This window comes from Acipenser ruthenus, chromosome 30 (assembly GCF_902713425.1).
Source record: "Acipenser ruthenus chromosome 30, fAciRut3.2 maternal haplotype, whole genome shotgun sequence".
Lineage (NCBI taxonomy): Eukaryota > Metazoa > Chordata > Actinopteri > Acipenseriformes > Acipenseridae > Acipenser > Acipenser ruthenus.
The window spans coordinates 1,942,982-1,965,511 of record NC_081218.1 but is presented as its reverse complement, the minus strand read 5'-3'; the positions used below and the strand labels follow the sequence as shown (position 1 = coordinate 1,965,511).

The 22,530-nt window shown below is 41.3% G+C and overlaps 2 protein-coding genes across 3 annotated transcripts; one reads left to right on the top strand and one right to left on the bottom strand.

Annotated features, from left to right (window-relative positions):
- Positions 1-1,916: 1,916 nt before the first annotated feature.
- shkbp1 (SH3KBP1 binding protein 1) lies at positions 1,917-16,341 on the bottom strand. The gene is made up of 19 exons (XM_059004871.1): positions 16,097-16,341; positions 15,658-15,985; positions 14,015-14,068; positions 13,190-13,235; positions 12,775-12,848; positions 12,313-12,371; positions 12,118-12,198; positions 11,222-11,386; positions 10,870-10,960; positions 9,948-10,138; positions 8,577-8,692; positions 8,258-8,345; positions 7,892-8,008; positions 7,563-7,733; positions 6,968-7,123; positions 6,414-6,510; positions 5,851-6,035; positions 3,580-3,712; positions 1,917-3,040 (listed from the first exon to the last, which is right to left on the bottom strand). Exons 2-19 carry the CDS (start codon positions 15,702-15,704, stop codon positions 2,368-2,370), a joined length of 2,544 nt encoding a protein of 847 aa, XP_058860854.1. The 5' UTR covers positions 15,705-15,985; positions 16,097-16,341; the 3' UTR covers positions 1,917-2,367.
- On the top strand, positions 14,794-22,503 carry LOC117435257 (G-protein coupled receptor 4-like). 2 transcript variants are annotated; one of them, XM_034058281.3, is made up of 2 exons: positions 14,794-15,185; positions 19,507-22,503. In XM_034058281.3, the coding sequence occupies exons 1-2, from the start codon at positions 15,126-15,128 to the stop codon at positions 20,620-20,622; spliced, it is 1,176 nt and encodes a 391-aa protein (XP_033914172.3). In that variant the 5' UTR covers positions 14,794-15,125; the 3' UTR covers positions 20,623-22,503. The 2 variants fall into 2 exon arrangements, with proteins under 2 accessions (XP_033914172.3, XP_033914186.3); XM_034058295.3 differs by lacking the exon at positions 14,794-15,185 and adding an exon at positions 17,628-17,830.
- Positions 22,504-22,530: the final 27 nt, after the last annotated feature.

Below are 22,530 nucleotides of genomic sequence, written 5' to 3'. Positions count from 1 at the left end.
TCAGGCAAACGTCTTAAGGGAGGATATTAATGGCTAAAAATGTGTTTGTTGGGAAAAGACTGAATGCAAAAGTAGAACAGCACAGTACAGGTAGTTTTGGGAGACAAAAAAGGGGCTATCAACTTAAGAGATATATATATATAGCTGATTTTACTATTTTCTAAAATGCAATGCAAGTACACTCCAGGGTGAAATCTGTAAAAAGCTTAGCGGGGCCAAACTGCAATGTATGTCTTGTCTCGAGGAATACGAAATAGCTGTCTGTAAATTCTGTGTTTGGTGAATTGAGATCACAATGCCTTTGGGCTGTCTTACTGTCTTTTGAGCAATGTATTTATACTGTATATAATAAACCAAGAACTATTGCATTGGAACATTATTAAAACTTTGCTTGCTGTGTGCTAAATAAATTGGGATATAAAGTACTATTATTAACACACGGATGATTTGGATAGTTTAAGATACAACACCCTGGCTGCGAACCTGACCTTCAGCACAGGAAGTCGTAGAAGGAACAGGGCTGGGGTCAATTCCAATTCCTTTTTGAATCAATTCTAAAATTCCAATTCCTTTTTGAATCAATTCTAAATTCCATTCCCTTTTAATCAATTCCAACACATCATTTATCAAAATTGCAATTAGCAGTATTCTGTTCAAATTAGCTTCTCACAATGGCAACACATTAACAAAACAGGTATCGACGCCAACCCAGGAAGGAAGTAGCAGTTCAAACATTTGAAATGTCTGCTGAACCACTTCCAAAAGCCAACCATCAGTGTTTAACGCAGACATTTCAAGATACACATTTTTACAAAACAGCAGTGTTTTTATTAGATGGATGAATTTACAAACCAGTTACTACCAATGTGGCACCATCGAATAACATAATTACAGTAACATAAAAGGCAGTGAATTCCAAGAGGGGAAAACACCTTAACATCAATGATCTATCTTCACATAAAAAGAAAAAGAAAGAAAAATGCATTTTAATTTCTATTGTAACCTAACCTTGAGCTGGCAGACTCAACAAATATTAAACTTTTCATCTTTTATTGATAAATGGTAGATCACGATTCTCTACAATTATTGCAAATAAACAAACTGGTGGCTTAGAACAATAATAGCACAAGTGACAGAGTATATTTCACATCTGCAATTCAAAATGCATTAAGAAAATACATTTTAAAACTACTGTAAACCACATACCTCTCTAAGCTGTAAAGTGATACCACATCAAAATTATACCACTGAAGAACCAGCTTCCCTACTTTATTGAACTGCTAAAAGATTAAATAAAATAAAAACTGCCCTTGCGTGTTACCATAATACCAGGTTAGAATGTTTCCAATCATTTTGAGCGAGTTCATATCCCCATACAACTCGTTCTAACTAGATTGCAGCTAACTGCATTGCCAGTGTGTTTACTGGAAACTGCACAGGCACTCTTCTTTCGGAACGTTGTGATCAGGGTTGGAGGGGGGGGGGGGGGGGAGGGGGTCGAACCTTGTTTTTCAATTCCAATTCCTGTTCCTTTTTAAAATCACTTCCAATTCCTTCAAAGGAATTGGAATTGATATTTTAGGAGACAAAATTGTGATTGTTCAACTATTATTTAAAGCCAATTTAATGTGAATTGAGCTGAACGCTAGTTGGACGGTGTAAGGGAAGTGTAATAATTATTTACCCTTTAGGTTTCCTTTCTTTAGAGCATGTGTGTGTGTGCAAACAGAAGAGCTATTGTATACTGTACAACAATCCTCTTAGCTGAAGATGGAAGCAGCCCTAAAAAGACATGTTGGATGACACTGGTTTATTATCAACTAACAGCAGTCTACAAAATATATAAATATATATCAGTATGTGTATAAAAAAAGCAAAAAAAAGCTAGACTTAAGATATTCCGATAGAAAAGTCTGTTTAAAAAAAAAAAAATCCAAGCATAGTTCATTAATTATCTGCTTTGGCTCATTGTTTAGTGAAGTGAGGATAGCTTTTTTTTTTTTTTTACAGTATCCCAATATTAGTTTTTAATAAAACTATTATCCTAGATTTGAACCAGACTACTAGGAAAGACAAAAAAAAACTAAATTCAAGAAATATTATAGCTACTAAAAAATGTCTCAACGTGGCAGTGTTGCGTGGAACACAAATACAGAGAACAGACAGACAGAAAAAATAAAATATACGTAAGATATTGCTTGTTTCATTAAGCCCTTTTGCAATTACATTCCATGATTATAAGCCGGGCAGCTTGTAAAAAACCTTTTACAGTTTCCTTTAAAAAAAAAAAAAAAAAGATAAAAGTGGATCATGGAAGCACTGGTAAATCTGATCCAAAAAGTGAATTGCAAATGGAAGCACTGGGCTTCAGAATGAGGTTTCGTTCAGCTTGGGCTTTGGGCTAGCTGCTGGCTGCTGGTTAGCTGGATTGGGGGACGCTGAACTTGAAGCTGGGCGAGTGGGGCTGGAGGAGGGGGTGTCATCGCTGGTTTCACTGGGTGTCGAGGTAGTTACCCTGCGAGGGGAGGTTTGCGGCTGAGCCCTGAGTGATGGCACTGGGCTTGGCACGGGCGCCACTTTCCGCACCTGGGTAGCAGGAAGACTGCCTGGACTCCTCATGCCAAGCCTGGCCTCCAGCTCGCTCGAGGCTACCATGCTCCTCCGGGAATCCAAGTGGCTGTAATCCGTGGACTTGGCAAGCTCCTGGCATCTCTCCACGAAGCTCCCCCGCCTCACACCTTGGGCCTTGGCCTCCTCTTCGGAAGGCAGCCTCCTCTCGGGTCCTCTCAATCGGACCTCCGTGCCGACCGTGTCTGGCTGCACCCTGTGGATGCGGGGGCTGCCACCACTGCTCAGAGAGGCTTGGCTGCTGCCGACGTGAGGGTGAAGGGCCAGACCACCTCCCATGCCTACAAAGGACCGATCTCGAGGCTTGCTCAAGGGCACAGGCGGGGCAGGGCGTGGGGCCGCGTGGTCCAGGAGGGGGACTGTGGTCCTGGGGCTTCTGTCACGAGAGCAGTCGCTGGACTGAGACTGAAGGCTGTGGAGAGAGAGAGAGAGAGAGAGAGAGAGAGAGAGAGAGAGAGAGAGAGAGAGAGAGAGAGAGGAGAGAGAGAGAGAGGAGAGAGAGAGAGGAGAGAGAGAGGAGAGAGAGAGAGAGAGAGAGAGAGAGAGAGAGAGAGAGAGAGGAGAGAGAGAGAGAGAGAGAGAGGAGAGAGAGAGGAGAGAGAGAGAGAGAGAGAGAGAGGAGAGAGAGAGAGAGAGAGAGAGAAGCAATTTGTCAACACCAAATTCAGTAATAGCTCTATATCCAAGGAGAAATCAGGATCCAACCAGACACCCATCAAATCACTAGAAATACTTAATAAAGAAAACTAGTTGATAAACTCATTATTTTAATAAAATCAATAAATTATATAAATAACAAGTTTTCAGTTTATCAGTTACTTATGACATTCAATTACTTTATCAATTATTCATATATACACACGCACAAACACAAAAGTAAAGCCGGTTGGCCCTGCTGCTCTATGAACAGGTAAACCTCTCTGGTAAAGAGGCCCTGCCCTGGCGGGGTACCTGCAGGTGGATGCCCGCGGGGTGGCGGAGTGAGTGAAGGAGGTCGCAGGGCTCATGTCCGGCGTCCGGGTCAGAGCCAGGTCACACTGATCCAGCAGCTGAAGCAGTTCCTCCTCTGAGGGACCCCCGACATCTGGAGCAGATGTGAAGAGAGGACGTATTAGCATCATTACTATCATCCATCACCAACTACCCAAAACAGTTTACTAAAGTAGTAGCTTTGTCCGCATGGCATTACCTGGAAGCAATGCACACCTCGATCGAGATGCAGACTGAAGTGATGTGTGAGATTAGGTGAATTCTATTACGTGAAGGCACCATTAGATATAAAATAACCCATCCCTTACTAATGATAGTTAATTCGGTACAACATGCATTTAACAGCATCACTGAAGTTGATCATTTGTCACAAAAATAAAATGGGAAACACAGCAGGCAAGTATTTTAGATTTGGGAGATTCTATATATATATATATATATATATATATATATATATATACACACACACATACATACAGTACTGTGCAAAAGTTTTAGGCAGGTGTGAAAAAATGCTGTAAAGAATGCTTTCAAAAATAGACATGTTAATAGTTTATATTTATCAATTAACAAAACGCAAAGTGAGTGAACAGAAGAAAAATCTACATCAAATCAATATTTGGTGTGACCACCCTTTGCCTTCAAAACAGCATCAATTCTTCTAGGTACACTTGCACACAGTTTTTGAAGGAACTCGGCAGGTAGGTTGGCCCAAACATCTTGGAGAACTAACCACAGTTCTTCTGTGGATTTAGGCAGCCTCAGTTGCTTCTCTCTCTTCATGTAATCCCAGACAGACTCGATGATGTTGAGATCAGAGCTCTGTGGGGGCCATACCATCACTTCCAGGACTCCTTGTTCTTCTTTACGCTGAAGATAGTTCTTAATGACTTTCGCTGTATGTTTGGGGTCGTTGTCATGCTGCAGAATAAATTTGGGGCCAATCAGATGCCTCCCTGATGGTATTGCATGATGGATAAGTATCAGCCTGTACTTCTCTGCATTGAGGAGACCATTAATTCTGACCAAATCCCCAACTCCATTTGCAGAAATGCAGCCCCAAACTTGCAAGGAACCTCCACCATGCTTCACTGTTGCCTGTAGACACTCATTCGTGTACCGCTCTCCAGCCCTTCGGCGAACAAACTGCCTTCTGCTACAGCCAAATACTTCAAATTTTGACTCATCAGTCCAGAGCACCTGCTGCCATTTTTCTGCACCCCAGTTCCTGTGTTATCGTGCATAGTTGAGTCGCTTTGCCTTGTTTCCACGTCGGAGGTATGGCTTTTTGGCCGCAAGTCTTCCATGAAGGCCACTTCTGACCAGACTTCTCCGGACAGTAGATGGGTGTACCAGGGTCCCACTGTTTTCTGCCAATTCTGAGCTGATGGCACTGCTGGACATCTTCCAATTGCGAAGGGAAGTAAGCATGATGTGTCTTTCATCTGCTGCAGTAAGTTTCCTTGGCCGACCACTGCGTCTACGGTCCTCAACGTTGCCCGTTTCTTTGTGCTTCTTCAAAAGAGCTTGGACAGCACATCTGGAAACCCCTGTCTGCCTTGAAATTTCTGCCTGGGAGAGACCTTGCTGATGCAGTATAAATACCTTGTGTCTTGTTGCTGTGCTCAGTCTTGCCATGATGTATGACTTTTGACAGTACTGTCTTCAGCAGCCTCACCTTGTTAGCTGAGTTTGGCTGTTCCTCACCCAGTTTTATTCCTCCTACACAGCTGTTTCTGTTTCAGTTAATGATTGTGTTTCAACCTACATATTGAAATGATGATCATTAGCACCTGTATGGTATAATTGTTTAATCCTACACCTGACTATATGCCTACAAAATCCCTGACTTTGTGCAAGTGTACCTAGAAGAATTGATGCTGTTTTGAAAGCAAAGGGTGGTCACACCAAATATGGATTTGATTTAGATTTTTCTTCTGTTCACTCACTTTGCATTTAGTTAATTGATAAATATAATCTATTAACATGTCTATTTTTGAAAGCATTTTTACTTTACAGCATTTTTTCACACCTGCCTAAAACTTTTGCACAGTACTGTATATAGGAGAGAGATAGAGAGAGAGATCTATATACATACACACACACTGCTGTGCAAAAGTCTTAAGCAAGTTGCATTTTTCTACTCTGATGCATTATGAGCATCAACAATTTACTCAGTTTACTTTTGAGGCGAGCTGGAGAGTGTGAGACTAATCTGGACTTGGTCCCTACCTTGGACCTCGGTCTTGCCGGCGATTTTCATTGCGGTGGTCAGGTCCCACATCTGAATGCTGCCGTTGGCGTGACCGGTGAAGAGGTATCGGCGTGGCCGGGAGCCAATCCTGCTGGAGCCCTCGCACTCGTGGACCATGAAGGAGGTAATAGCCGTGCCATCCACGGAGCGCACCTCACACACCCTGCACAAACCAAGGCCAGTTACAGTACATGTAGCTCCCACAAGCCAGCATTGTCAGGGCAAATGCACAGTGCCTTGGCAAACATGCTGGGTATGATCTACTTCCATTTAAATGATTTCCTTTGAAAATCAATAGGAACCAAGTTCAATTCGGAAGCAAATTCAAATCAGATTCTACTAAAGGCGAAAATAAGGGAATGGGAACATTCTTGATAGCTTCGTGACTGTGTCCTTCGTGACCGATTTGTTTGTAAACCTCAAAAAGAGAGCAAGATTTCGGTATACTGCCACCCCTGCCTTTCCTTGGCTTTCGACAACTAACCCAAGCAGCCCACGGTTTAAATACAAGCTAACCCCAAAAGAACAATTAAATCCTCACCGTTTCCCATTGGAAGACAGACGCACAAAGACCTTATCAGTGTCCGGCACCACTTTCTGTATGAACACCTGCTGGTCATCGCGCTCTCCATACGGTCCTACCGGTGAAACAAGTGGAATTTCGTTACAATAGGATGCTCTCAACATATAGAATATAAAATAAAAAGCGTTTTGTTTGTAAAAATTTTGCATGCCCGATTATTTTACACCCACCCCCGATTCTGTTCCCAATTTACGTCCCCTCACCGCAGCAATTCCCCAAACAGCTGCTCAGGAGAACTGACGGTTCAGCGGGCGTCCTCCGATCCCACGACCGAGCCAGCTTCCTCTTCTACACCCAGGGACTCCAGGGCGGATGTCAGCGAGCTACCGGCCTCTGGAGGACAAAGGCCAGCCCTGCAGGTGTCCGCGTGAGCTCGCCGGCCGCCTGGTCGATGTGGAGAAAAAATTCCTTCCGGTTTTGCATGCCTAACCCAATGCCATTGCCAATGCAACGCCCCCTCCGGAATCTCCAAGAGACATATAAAGCGTTTAACACACACACACACAACTCACCGATGTCATTGCCGGCACTGCAGCCCGCGTGCCCATCAATGTCCTCCAGGGACAGGATCTTGAAGGAGGTGAGAGGGGTGGAGCCGGGCTGGGTGGATATCATGCCTCTGAATCGGGTCACAGTCCAGGTCCGGACGTGATTGTTGTCAGCGCACACTGCAAACACACAGAGGGGGTGAACAGGGCTCCGTCACTCCACAATTAAGAGATGTTCTTTTAATTGTATTTGCACCCCTTCCACAACGATGTATAGAACCAACAAGAAACAACTCGGTTTCCAGCAGGAACAGGTAAATTAGCAGACTTAGCAGAACTAAAGACTGCAGGTGCATACTAGCTTGCCTCCTTTTGTTGTAAACAGGGACACACGCACGAATACGAAGGGCAAACATGACAGACGCTGCCTACGGTATGTGCCTGGAAGCTGCCTGTACTGTGCCTTATGATTATCACCCAATTCTCAATTGCTAATGTGTCGTTATACAGGGATCAATGAACAATGAAGAGGGCGGCTCAGAAGTAGATGACCATGGATGTCCACCTGGCTGTCTGTGGATCAGCAAGCAGAGTTCAGGGGCTGCTGGCCCGTACGTACCCGAGATGAGGTGCTTCTCGGACAGCATGATCTTGGTGACAGGGCTGCGGTGCACAGAGAAGGTCTGGAAGAGCTGTGGTCCTGATCCTACCGTCTCGGGGTGCTGCACAATCACACGGACCATTCCAGAGCTGGTACCGTACGCAATCTCAATCCAGTTCCCACTGTCGCCTGCCAGCACATAACAGAAGCAGCAGCATTATATATATATATATATATATATATATATATATATATATATATATCCCAGCAATAGCACGGTCAGCCATTCTGGAGAACATCCTGCTAATTTTTGTCCAGCTCCGTTAATAGGAATGCTGTGGCCATACTTGTTTTGGGCGTGAGGTAGACACTGAGGGCAGTGATGGCATCTTCAGAGGGGTCCCTGTACAGCTCAGTCACCAGGAGGTCATTGTCCTTCATTCTCAAGGGAAACTTCTGCACGTCTGCGACGAGGGAGGTGGAACACAAACAGCGTTAGCTACCTGCCTTTGAGATGGAATGTACAGGTAGCTGCAGGACTATGCACTACAGCTATGGCCAAACATTTTGCATCACCCTCTATACAGAATGAACTAATTTCGCTTCATAAAGTCGAATTAAACCTGCAGAATAATGTTACTTTAACATATTGCACTGCACCCAGTCTTTAAAACATTGGCCACGGGTGTATCTAAAGGGAATACTGCACTTACCTATATAATAAATTGATCCATTATTACACCCCAACAGGAGAAAGGAGCCAGCTGTGTCGTAACTATTTATAGGCACAACATCCTGGTTCTGCGAGGAGAAAATTAAATAATAATAATAAATATATAGTATGTAATACAGTTAACAAAATCCACTGAGGAGCCTGTAAATCTGCATTTAAAAAGGGGTTGTGACCTGTAGCTTTTAAAAAAAATATATATATATATATTTGTGGTTAGCAGATGTTAAATATAGCTGCCTCTTGTGAGATATTGTCAATATAACAGATAGCATCTGGTGAATAAAAAGCTGCACCTTTACCTGCCAGTGTTTGGTCACTGCGTTCCAGACGCCCACTTTCCCCGTGTGGCTGGTAGCGATCAGCTGGTTGCCCACGAAGAAGAGAGCTTCTGCGGGTACATTCAGGCTGAACACCCCTGGGATGAAGAAACGAACCACAGAACTCACAAACTGACAATCTTAACCGAGGCAAGTCACACTCAGTAGCTCACCCAGCACTTTAAACACCCAATCATAAAATACAAAGCAGTGATAAAGACGTTGGAGCATTTCTCAAATTCTTTAAAAAGTCTGGTGAAGCTGGTTTAACATGATAACACTGTACAGCTCTGGTCAAAAGTTTTGCATCACCCTAAAGAATGAACTCATTTTAAAGTCCAATGAAAACCTGCTGAATAATGTTACGTTAACATACTGAATTACACACCGCTTTGTAGTTTTCCCCATATACTCTGACATTTCGAAATCTAACATGAAACACTGTACTACTATTACGGCTTCCGGTAGACTTTTGCAATATCATTCTAATTGTGTCTCAATCTAAACATTCTAGGTGATGCAAAACTTTTGGCCACAGCTGTAGATATTAAGTTGGGTTAGGAATCCACCTGAAACACAAAACTTACTTTACTGCACATGAGTGGTGTCAAGAGGGATCACAATAATAATACCCAATTCAAATGTGATAAAGAATGATAGAAAAACAAAAAGGGAATAGCAAAAGAAAGTTGCTAAGCCAACGAGGGCTAAGAAACTGCTTTTCATAGCCTCGGGTATTCCACTTTAAGCTGACAGTAAAACCTACAATGGAAACTGTAATGCAATGAGAATTTTAATTGATGTACTGCTGAGTTTGTGTTCTGCTGGGAATGGTGCTTTTTATAAATTTAAGCTAAATGGTTTGTAAGGAAACTAAATTATTTATTGATGCATTTCTCTGTATGAAGGAGCGCACACTACAAGGATTTAAGCAAAACTTAACTGCACTTTTACAGCTTAATCCTTATTATTCACGATAAGGAGTCCACTAGTTGTTAACAGAAATTAAGCAATAATTAGTTACCCATTTCTGGAAAAAAGCATCGGGCAAGGCACTGGTGTGTTCATGGAGGACCTTGATGCTTCTCAAATGCCTGCTGTTTTATAAATATTTTACACCCTTTGCATGCAAAGCTTAGTTGCTGGCTTATCTGTGTGTGTCAGCATGGTCTTGACCAGACAACTGTTACCTGAACCAGGTCAGGGGAGGTCAGTTTAATCGACACTTTCAGGCAATAAAACATTATTTCCCGGATAGCAGCCAGATAACATCATACTGTACACAGCCGTACAATCATAGTTTTGTACTTTATCATAATCCTTTCAGTAACCCTCTACAGGCTGCAAACTAACCGATCTCAGTTCCGTTGCCATCTGTCTGGATCGCCCACAGGATGATCTCGCTGCAGGACGCCACGGCGACCATCTTGTCATTGTCCCCCAGCGAGCCGCCCATCACCTTGGCATTGAGTGCCACCCTGTCGATCACCCTCTCCAGCCAGGGGCTGGTGAACACCTGCTGCCAGCCAGAGGACTCCTTCACCCTGCAAACCACAACAGAACACTCCCATCGTCACACACTGTCCGGGAGAGAGGGGCGTGGCTGTTTCAAAGCAAACAATGCCAAAAGGCGTTTTAACGCAGTGGATCAACAGCATTTCAAAGTTTGGGAGGCTGTAACTACTTTCCTCGGTAAATGTTATTCACAACATAAAACAAAAGAATGGAAAATCTTCCAAGCCACGCCCTATTCAAGAGAATGTAATTGGTAGTCCTTCCAGTCCAGGGTGGGTTTAAGCTTCACTGCAGGGCAATATTGAGAACTGACATTGGGCAGCAGTGTGGAGTAGTGGTTAGGGCTCTGGACTCTTGACCGGAGGGTCGTGGGTTCAATCCCCGGTGGGGACACTGCTGCTGTACCCTTGAGCAAGGCACTTTACCTAGATTGCTCCAGTAAAAACCCAACTGTATAAATGGGTAATTGTATGTAAAAATAATGTGTAAAGAATAATGTAATTGTATGTAAAAATAATGTGTTATCTTGTAACAATTGTAAGTCGCCCTGGATAAGGGCGTCTGCTAATAAATAAATAATAATAATAATAATAATGCTATCTGCTCCGCGAGTAAGTATTGATTAGGGTCTAAACTGTGCATGGATTAAAATGGTACTAAAAATGATTTCTAACTTCTTTTGGGTGCTGCACGTGGGAGAATATTACATCTTAAATGTATAGGTTTTGTCATGCCCAATTTTATACTGTACCCATTTTACCTGTAACAAACCACAAACTGGGCGTAAGCCACTGCAATCCAGTTGTGGTGGCCACACACTATCCTGACCATGCCCGGGTCAGAGGACTGCCCTAGAAAAACAGAAAAAAAAAAAAGTTGAGTTGAGGACAAGTGCTTTATCCAGTCTGAGCACAGACAGCTCAAGGTGACCGAAAATAAACACAACAGGCAGAAAACAGGGCATTTGCAGTAGATGCAACCACGAATTGGAATTTATTACCCTTAGAAAATTGAGAAATCTACATTTAGAAAATATTAAAAACAGTGTGAATGGAATAGTGCTTATAAAAAAGTTTTAAACAAAAATAGAATTAGAAGTTGATCGGAAGTACCGTTGGGTCTCTCCTCCAGCGCCCTGCCCAGTATGCCCGCGTTCCCCAGGTTGGGTGGCATGGTGTTGCTCCTCCGTACTGGAGCCCTCCCGATAGAACCCGATCGCCCGCTCACAAACTGGGGGCCAGCCACGCTGTGCCGGTTCATCCTCTTGGCCGGGTACACTGAAAATAAACAAATGGAGGAGGGGGGAAAAGACCTGCAAGATTTGTATGGAGTTTAAATTAATTATTATTACCATTTCAAGTACTTTGATAAATACGCCTTTAAATTACATAACAGCGATTAATTGCAGCAATTGGCAGAATGAGCTGGCGCCTCTACAAAACACCAGAGGGGCAGGTATGTTCAAGAATGTCAAATCACTCCATGTGACAGGACAGCGTCACTGTTTCCACCAAGAAGGGAGACTCAAACACAGAAGTTGCAGTTTCAAAGCACACTAATTACTAAACAAAGATACAAAAACTCTAAACAGAACATGAGCAGAACACATTAACAAAAAAAAAACAGGAGCAAAGGCCAAAACAAAAAGCCAACACAAAAACACTCACGAACGTCAACACACAGGACACAGACACAACAACACGATACGAACATCCTAACACCCACATTGATGACACTAACCACGCCAACACCCGTGATCACCCTATTTATACACCAGTGGCTGGAGCCTTAATTCAATATTTAATCACATATTCAATTCACAGCTCCAGCCACATATCCACGTGTTTTTTAACTCCCTCCCAGCCACGCAATATTACCCCTACCACACAAGTTTGCCTTGCCTGTCTTTGGTATGTATTATGAGTAATTGTATGTATTGCAGCCTGTTATTCATGCCAGCGTAATTATAAAGGAAAACCAATAAGCCATGAGTTTTCCTCTGTCTTACCTGGGGGAGGTAGATAACCATTGAACAGGACACTCCCACAAGACGACTTCTCCAGCTCATCACACAGCTGAAGTTTTCGAACTGAAAAGGGGGGCCAGGGAGAGAGTAGTGGGCGATTTAATAGGTTTAGTAATTTCTAGTAATAATAATCTTATTCAAAACTGCCAATTGAGTCACTCATTTTGTGTCTCTTACCCAGTGGAGTGATTCCATAGAACTCAGCTTCATGCATCAACAAGAGAACATTGATGTTCCTATTGAGAGGGAAAAAAATAAAATAAAATAAAAAAAAATTCAGTACTTAATACTTCTGACTGCTAGGTTGTGACGTGCCTTCGTTTAACCCTTTCAGTCCTGAATCATTTGTCGAGCTAACTTCTTTGTCGATTATACATGTGAACAGGACAATTATTCTTTTTTTTACATGTATTTCTACACTACCTCAGGAGTCCTGTAAGGTTCCAACGTGATTTCCGATGACATGTGTTAACATACAGCGCTAAGATAAAGTGGGACCTTTAAGGGGTTAAAGGGTGATCAAAACATTTGGGGAATATATAAACCCTCTGCACTATTACATAGAGAGTACAGATTGCTAAACTAGGGAATAAAAGGTACAACTGAACATGAATGCAGGACCCTGGATCTTAAACATACCTGGGGTGCAGCTCTTTGGTGCGAAGGAAGTTCAAAATAGTGGCAAACACAGTGGGATCCCGGTCAATAAAAATCTGGGACAAACAAAAAAAGGAATTAAACAACTGAAAAACATATAATCCAGTCAATGTGACCCCTTTAAAGCTGTACCAACCAAAGTTTTAAAATCCACAATAAATCTTATTTGATTTGATTACAAGATTACTGCTCCCCTTTTTATTTTAATGTTAATTGAGGCTACTTTAAATACAGTGCTATAGAGAGCAGCTGCTGCATGAACCCTTTTTCTGCAAGTCTAGAGTACTGGAGTGGTTTGGGGATAAACTCTTGCTGTGTCGTTGCTTCTCGGTTTACAGAAGCACCACATTTTAAACAAACAAACATCCCAAACAAATGGATCAAAAAATGCACTTACTGCTCCGGTTTCATCCTTCAAGGTGGAGATCCTGCCACTCAGAAGACTTTGGGTTTAAAAGAAAAGATTGTATATTAAAAAACCTAACTTGGTACACTTATCAACTGCACGTTTACCTCTGTGCCTTTTTAATGACCAGTGACTTACAGCTACAGATATAGTGACCCACATCACAGAACTAGCATTACATAATAAAGGGCATTATGTAGGGTATGCCAGGAATGGAAATAAGACTCCCGCTGTACAGCAGTTTGATCCATTCCATGTTTTACTATGAGTTTAATAAGACACACCTTAGCTTGTTACTTACACACTGTGGCTGATCAAGCTTGTGGTAAAATTGGCAGTTGCCCCCATCCAGGTTTTTAAACAAGCTTGATCAGCCGCAGTGTACCGGTAACCAGCTCATGTGTGTCTTATTAAACTCATAGTAAAACCAGGAATGGATCAAACTGCTATGCAATAGGAGTCTCATTTCCCTGAAATATTATGAAGAAAAAACTAGGAGGAAAAAAAATAAAACATTACTTAACGCCATGTGCTCTTCACCAACCACAAAGTAATCAGGACCTTAGTTTGACATCTAAAGGGCGGTATATTTACAGTACAAGCACCATGCTGGGGCATTGGTAGGGCTCAGGCCAGGTAAGGAGTAGGGAGTGCATCCAGACACCACTTCAAAAACCCAGCTCATGTTCCCTGGGGTTTTCCCCATCTGAGTCCTGGTTAGGCTCACCCACGCTTAGCTTCCGAGAGGGGAAATGTGGGTATTCGAATGCCTTGAGAAAAACAGATTCACAATATTCCTGACAGTTAAATACTGACCTTGAAAAGAAGGAATCGGGGACCCACGTTAGTGTCTGTCTTGATGTGCTAAACCTACAAAAAAAAAAAAACAGGATTTATTTACTATGTTTTCAAGGCTATCCGTACAAGGTGGGCCCCTACCCACGGCCAGTCACAGCCTGTTCATAAAACTGAAATGCCCAGTTTATTTAATAACGGGCAATTACTAAAAGATTTTTTTAAAAGCATTTTCAGAATCGCATTTTCAGAATCGCATTGTGCAGCGCAAGTCCTTTGTGATTTTGCTGTAGTTCAATTTCATGATTTAGTTCACGTTGACCGTAGTGAGGTGCATTTGTCCAGAACTTAACCTGAACCTCTCAGGAACTGAATCTAAAGTGCGTACCTTAATCAGGGCTGCAGACAAGTTGCGCACACGTGCCAAAGGATTTGGTCAGGACCCTTTTTCTTCTAGCTATCATTTTTTGGGAGGCGACAGGAGCGTTCTCATGTCAGCACCAGCTGCACCCAGAAACCCCCTTTTCAGCTATTTTTTTTTTTTTGCACAGCTAATCAAATGTAGAATTATTTGGGTCCAGGTTTGGAATGTCTGGAAGGTTTGGTGCCTTGAAGATTCTGGACATGCTGCTACCCTTGCCTTCATCAGAGTCAAAATGAAGAAATCTACACACAGCGTTTGAATCTTTGCTCTGAAATCCTGAACTGTCCGCCAGTCTTGAGTCTAAACCAACCTGTAATCGAAATAACCTTCATTACATGAATGTGGTTGTTGATTGTTTCCACAGACAACTGAGCCATCCCAAAATATTGACGATTTCCGTTTGAGATACAGTTAACTGAAGTGCTCCTTGAACAATAGGACATCTGGAAGGGGTTAGAGAGAGACAGAGATGTCTTTACATGGTCAGGGGTGACTTTACTGTATGGACTAGTAAGAAGAAACAAAAAAGGCGTCTAGACTTTTGACAAGTTTTCAATCTCTGCAACACAGGTGTAACTTTTTCTCAAGCCCTGGACAGGCGTGAGGGTGGCATCACGGCGCAACAATTTGGGGTTACCGTTGATTGTCTTGCACATAAATGCTCCTTCCAACATAACTAAAATGACTTAAGAAAAAAAAAAAAAATGAATGATTGAAAACAGCGAGTCTCACAACCACATTACCAACGCGCAGAACCGGGATACAATGGTACGGTAAAGTAACCTTAATTATATTTTTCAATGTATTAAACTAAGCAGGTCTGTGTTATGCTTCGAAGCCACGTCCTTCACTTTGTTTGTGTGTGTCTTGCAGCTGTGCTTTGAAATAATAGACGAACAAACGAGTTGCTTCGCTTACATCTGAATACTAACGTGTCAGACAGATGGGCTTAATCTAATCATGGGCGGTCGGCTGTAAGTACATTATTTTACAGACAGGATATATAAAACCAGGCATTTTCGCTGTTACTGTTGTGATCCAGTAAGTAGACGCATTGAATACATATACAGTTCGCTCGTCCATAAACTACAGAAGGATATAACACACGAGACCAAACTAAACAGTTTAATAAACATACGCGATCATTATTTACCAACATTTACTGCAGTAATCCTTACAGACAGATCGTATGTATACAAAGAGATAAAGAATAATACAAATTGCAAGTATGGTACTATACCTTTTTCCTCCAACGTTCAAATGTATTATTTCTCCTGTTCGAGCCATGGTTTTTAAATGATGTACGTCATTCCGGTTGACTTGGTTTTTTTTTTTTAATTATTATTATTAAAAACTTTTTTTTTTTTTTTTTTTTTTTTTAAAGAAGAATAATAATATAAAAAATACAACCACCCGTTCCGACTTCCTCAAAGTATACAAGTTAAAACCCCCATCCCTTGGGCCCCGCTGTGATTGGTGGGATGCCAGGCGTTTGAGCGATTGCTGTTGGTTCCGATGCGCTGTCAATCAAGCACTTTCCACCTTCACTTCCTCTCCTGACATTCTTCCTGTTGTTAACGGGAAACGTTGCATTTTATTTTAGTTTATGTATGTACGTTTTTATTTATTTATTTATTTATTTATTTATTTATTTATTGAGATGAAAGTACAATACTGACCATTTCAGGACAAATTGATGGTCGGTGTGTCTAATTCAGGTTGTAATTAACTGTAAAATCCTGCTTTATTCAGCATGGCTATAAAATGCACGGTACAATCAATGCAGTACAGTACAATACTGCACAGTGTAATATAAGGAAAAGATGCCTTCCGAGGTACACATAGGTCGTGTTCGTATAGCGCAGAGGTGCACAGATCTGCACAGAGGGCTGCTGCGTGACGTCACTCAACTCCACCCACAGAAATGTGTGCAGATTCTGCACAGCCCAGCGGGAGATGAAGAGATCACGAGTGACCTGCAAATAACCGCTAAAACTATTGCTACCCCCTTGTTAGTGGCGGCGAATGACATCTTAACTTAACAACATAAGAAAGGTTACAAACGAGAGGAGGCCCCATTCAGCCCATCTTGCTCGCTTGGTTGTTAGTAGCTTATTGATCCCAGAATCTCATCAAGCAGCTCCAGACTCATGAATACCAAGTATGATTTAATTAAAGTACCTTTTGTCTGCTAATGGGTCTATATCGTTGTCTTGGTAAGATGTATTTCTTCTCTTAGGAATTTATCTTTTATATATATATATATATATATATATATATATATATATATATATATATATATATATATATATATATATATATTTTATTAATTACCAATGTGTTTTTTCGCCATTAAAAAAACAACCGCGCACCCAAAACTTATCATAAGGTCTTATTTTAATTAAGTATGAAGCAATGAATAGCAATAACTTATAGTAAGTGTATTATGTACTGATGTATAATACTTGCGAGGGCAGCATTTTAAACCTATTTCAACATTTACAAGATTTACAGATCCTGAATCTACTTGAATATATAGCTATTTGCTGGTTTTGAATTATCTGTAATGTTTATATATACATATTTCATTTGTCAAACACAGGAAACTATGAGTCATATTTTCAAAGTGTTTGCTCCAGTCTGTAATTTTTTTTTGCAAGAGGTAAAAACAGCTGTTAATTTTACAGAACTAAAAACAAACAGCACCTGTGTATTTGCAGTTCTCTTCAGCACTCTCATTGTGTTTTGCATCTCATTTTTCTCATTTAAAAAACAAAACAAAACAGAAGGTAAAGAATGGAGAATACACGTTGAAAAATCAGGCCCAAAATGTCCTATTCATTTTTTTTGTTTGTTTAAGTTTTAAAGACTATTTTTGAAGTGTGTGAATAGCACACACTTCAAAGGGTTTTTGTGTCTGATAATTACATCAATGTGAAAATGCATCATAGTATTCATGAGCAGAGACATCCCTGCATCTCCCAGCAAACCTTCCAAGGCAGTTAGCCAATCACAGCCCTTTATTGTATGCTGGGCCAATACGATTCCACACGGTGTCTAATTACAGTAGCCCACACACACCTTTTTATTTGTTTATTTAGCCTTTATCCAAAGCGACTTACAGAGACTAGGGTGTGTGAACTATGCATCAGTTGCAGAGTCACTTAGAAATACGTCTCACCCGAAAGACGGAGCACAAGGAGGTGAATTGACTTGCTCAGGGTCACACAATGAGTCAGTGGCTGAGGTGGGTTTTGAACCGGGGACCTCCTGGTTATAAGCCCTTTTCTTTAACCACTGGACCACACAGCCTCCTTGGTTGAGGAGGCAAAATAAATAGTAAGGAGCAGTGTCCCATTGCTTAGAGCAGGTCTGCAATGGAGCAACTGGAGCAACGCCAAGCCTACAGCAAGGTAACATCTATATGTTTTAAAGGACTTTTCCATTTGGTGTATGCTTTAGTTGAATACCACTGCTGGTGAAATCTTACCATTTTTTTATTTTGTGGTGCATTTAACCTGAGTTTGCAGCCATTATTTTTAAGTGTTACCAGTGATGTAACAAATGGACAGTTTAGCTACAGCGTATTTTTTTTTAACTGGCATCTACCTGTTAATTGAATGTTTTCTTGAATTGTTCTGATAGCTTACTCTCATTTTTTTTTCAACTGCAAAAGTTAAGTCTAAATGTAACTGTTGATTCTGCAGATATAGCTCTCCGGATGTTTTTATGACGCCTCAATATAAATTAAGAAACTGAAGCCTAAAAATGATACATGTCTTGGTGTTTTCCTGCCCACAGTGGTGATAAAGCTCCATTTTCTATGTGTTGAGCTTCATAGTCGGTGTGAAATTGCACTGCTCTGATTACGGGCACGTCTAACTTGACTTTCCTCAAAACGGGATGCAGCAGTTTGTGCCCTAGTGCAGGTATACTGTGATTTAATTCCGGTATACACTAAATTGCTAGATTACAGGGATTTTCAGAATCCATGCAGTGTTGCTTTATAGTTGGAGGAGACCCCATTCACAGCTAGCCTGCGGGGTGCACAAACTTACTGTCCTTTCAATAAGGCCTTTGTCAACCGTCACACAATCTCCATTACAATTGACTTGCCTACTACCACTTTGTGACTGTACTGTCCCGTCTGAACTGCCAGTCACTCCCCCAGTGATACAGATTCCTACCCAGTGTAAGGAATACATCCTGGCAGAACCATTTTCCCACCATCCAGCGACCGGCAATATAATGGATTTGGAATGAATAAGGTTCTGGAGTATTGTAGTATCCGAATGGTACAATAATCCAAAATAATAATAATTTCTCTGTGAAATCAACATTGCTGTGTGGGTTTATTTCTTTTCATGTGTATTAATCCATGCAAGCATATTTTTTCTTTACAGATTTAGAGATTGCAGATGTGTCATAATTGCAGTACATCGTATTCTGTGTCCAGATGTAATCCACTGCAGTGAACACACATTTGGCCAATAGTTTCCCACATGGGCAAATGTAGGCAAATTGTTCCCTCCAGTGTATTATTATTATTATTATTATTATTATTATTATTATTATTATTATTTATTTCTTAGCAGACGCCCTTATCCGGGGCAACTTACTATTGTTACAAGATATCACTTTATTTTTTACATACAATTACATTAGTTTTTTACACATTATTTTTTATACAATTACCCATTTATACAGTTGGGTTTTTACTGGAGAAATCTAGGTAAAGTACCTTGCTCAAGGGTACAGCAGCAGTGTCCCCCACCTGGTATTGAACCCATGATCCTCCGGTCAAGAGTCCTAACCACTACTCCACACTGCTGCCCTAAATGTGTAAATGTGTAACATGGGGCCATATATGTTTAATAGCAATTTCTGAGTTAATTACTACATTATGTGTGTTTATTATAAGGGATGTAATTTTGATTCACTTTGCCATCTTCTCACCCAAACTGTACTTGATGATTATACATAATTCACAAATATATACAGTACTTGCCTGGACAGGATATAGTTCCCTTTCTAAAATGACTAAACCTATTCTGATTACATGTCTCATTTTTTTTTTCTCCCCTTGCAGACTGACAGCATTAATTCAAACAACTCCGCCTTGCAGTGCAATTTTGAAAACTGTTCCAAATCCAACGAGTACGAGACCTACCTCTTCCCCACTTTCTATGGGATCATCTTCTCAGTGGGGCTGGTGGGGAACCTGATCAGCTTGGGGGTGATCGTGCAGCTCCTGAGGAACCGCAACGTCCTGGGAGTCTACCTGCTGAACCTCTGCATCTCCGACCTTGTGTACATCAGCACCCTCCCTGTGTGGGCTGCCTACACCCACGACCCTGAAGGCTGGACCTTCGGAATAACTGCCTGCGACTTCGTCGGCTTCTTCTTCAGCACCAACGTCTACACCACCATTGTGTTCCTCAGCTGCATCTCCTCGGACCGATTCCTAGCTGTGGTATACCCGTTGCGTTCTAGAGGTCTCCGGACTATGAAAGTGGCCATCCTGGTGTGTGTGGTGGTTTGGCTGATCATTCTAGGCTCCCACTCGGTTCTCTTGATCCACCAGGAACTCTTCGTAGAGGCCCATGGCATCAAGCTCTGCTACGAGAAGTATCCCACGGAGCCCTGGTTGGCCCAGCTGAACTATTTCCGTGTCTTCGTGGTCTTCCTCATCCCATTGGTCCTCTTGCTGGTATCCTACAGCATGACCATCAAGGTGATCCACCGGAGTTCTTCGCTGGAGGTGAGGAGGAAACGGAAGATCACCGGGCTCCTGCTCAGCATGATAGTCATCTTCGTGGTGTCCTACCTTCCCTACCACATCATCCTCTTGGTCCAGTCACACCTGAATTATTCTGAAGACTGCTCCTGCGAGGTGTATTATAGGGTCCGGACAGCCTACAGGATCATCTTTGCTTTCGCCAGCATCTCTAGCGCCTTGGATCCTATTTTGAACATTTTCATCAGCAACAGCGTCAAGCAGGACATCATGAAAGACGTCGTCGCTATCCAGCATTGGGCAGCCAGGTTGTTCTCTTCGGACTGCCTGAAACCCCCAAGGAAAAACTTCTTGAAAACCGTAACAGCAAGAGTCAGCACGGACAACTACCTGAGGAACCACAGCCCCATGGGTCTACAGGGGAATGGACAGCTCAGTCAAAGTGCACCTTACCTGTCTTCAAGTTAAGTTTATTTCTTCTTGTTAGCATCGCTGGTTCTCTTTGGAGTGGAAATCTCTGGGGTTATTATGATGTTTTTACTTCGAGATTCGTAGATATCCCAACAGATAACAAACGTTTCGTGGTATCTCTCCACTTCCTGTTGCAAGAGGTTAAACAGTCTAACTGCACCTAGACTTGGATGGAATTGACTGAAGCAAAGTGACCAGGGAGACCATGTTTAATGCTCAGATTTCAAATACCTGCAAAGAACCAAAATTCAATACAAGAAAAAAAAAAAAAAGTACTAAACCAGATGGGTCCGGTGAGGGTGTTATGCTAATAAGAGTTAAGAAAATGTTTTAAAGTCTTAAACCTTGAAATTCAAATGGCTGCAAAGACGGAGAAATGCAGGAAGAGTTGGACCAACGATGCTGGCTGGAACTATTGAAACTGTCAAGCCAAAATAGGCAGACACCTGAACATTACCTTAGTCACCTCTTTGTAGCCACATCTGTTGATTTGATGCAGTTCTGTCCTTTTTTTTAATAGAGTGCTTAAGTGTTGTGGGGAATTGGAACACTATTCCTTAAAGTTTACACCCCAGCGCACATCATTGAATTTCCAAAGCAAATAGATCTGAAGTTAATTTGTGTTTCAGGCTCTGTTATAAATCAAGAAATGAAACAGGTGTTTGGAGAAAGGGCTTGCCAATGTGATATTTAATGTTACGAAATTCCATGGTTTACCCCACTAAGTCTGCATGCTATTTTTTCAGTTTCCTATATGCTGTTCCCACGATTGTACCATGTGTTCGCCATTTAAATATTTACTACAATTTTCTTATTTGGTAACATTTATAATTAAGCCCTGTTAATTGGTGTGAATTTACACCTATGGACATTTTGCAACATCTAGAATTTTAGAACTGAGACATTAATTTAAAAATAAAATATATACTGTATATATCAACATAATTTAGATATTTTATAACATCATGTAATCTAATACACTACCAAATTAAAAAGTCTATCGGAAGCCATAATAGTAGTACAGTACAGTATTTCATGTTAGATTTCGAAATGCCACATTTTTCAATATGGAAAACTACAAAGCGGTATGTAATTCAATATGTTAACGTAACATTATTCAGCAGGTTTCATTCGACTTTATGAAGCAAAATCAGTTAATTGTATCGGGTGATGCAAAACATTTGGCCAGAGCTGTAAGCTAGATCAGGTAACGTATTTATAAAGGTGTACGAGCCCGGACCATAGGGATCTGCCACATAGGGATCAGAGATTTATTTTATTTTAATGCCAATACATTGCTGTGCACTAGATGCTGTTGACAATTACTACTATATCAATCCTTATTTGAAAGCCAAGGTTTTGTAAAGCAAATATGTCAGTGCTGATTTGTATTGTTTTTGTAAATGTTTTGAAGCTGTGCTCTGTATGTCTCTTTTTTTCTAATACTTTATTATTATTATTATTATTATTATTATTATTATTATTATTATTATTATTATGTGGTTTGGTGGTTATGAATTTAAAAAGGCGTTTTGAATTTAAAATTGTCATTTTGGTGAAGGCCTGTTTACACAAAAGCATGTGCTACGAGCTGGAAATAAGACTCTTCTTACTTTGCAGGGTTTTTTTTTTAACCCGTTCCAGGTTTTAATACTGTATAAGCTTGATTAGCCCCAGTTTATAGGTAACAAGCTCAGGTGTGTCTTATTAAACTCATAGCAAAACCAGGAATGGGTCAAACTGCTAAGCAACGGGAGTCTTATTTCCATCCCTGCATTAGATGTGTTGCTGCAAAATTAGTTTCAACACTGTGAATAAATGTTGCTGCTATATCACATCCATGGCAAAGTATTTACAAAATAGAGGTGAAAGGATAAATACGGGGGGGGGGGGGGGGGGGGGGGG

What these genes read in the sequence shown, in the direction of transcription:
- LOC117435257 (XM_034058281.3), top strand. Translation starts at nt 15,126, where the DNA reads ATGATTGAAAACAGCGAGTCTCACAACCACATTACCAACGCGCAGAAC. An exon ending in CGCAGAACCGGGATACAATG is followed by an intron (nt 15,186 to 19,506) that starts GTACGGTAAAGT and finishes CTCCCCTTGCAG; the next exon opens with ACTGACAGCATTAATTCAAA.
- shkbp1 (XM_059004871.1), bottom strand. Translation starts at nt 15,704, where the DNA reads ATGGCTCGAACAGGAGAAATAATACATTTGAACGTTGGAGGAAAAAG. An exon ending in TGAAGGATGAAACCGGAGCA is followed by an intron (nt 12,849 to 13,189) that starts GTAAGTGCATTT and finishes TGTTTGTCCCAG; the next exon opens with ATTTTTATTGACCGGGATCC. An exon ending in ACCAAAGAGCTGCACCCCAG is followed by an intron (nt 12,372 to 12,774) that starts GTATGTTTAAGA and finishes CCCTCTCAATAG; the next exon opens with GAACATCAATGTTCTCTTGT.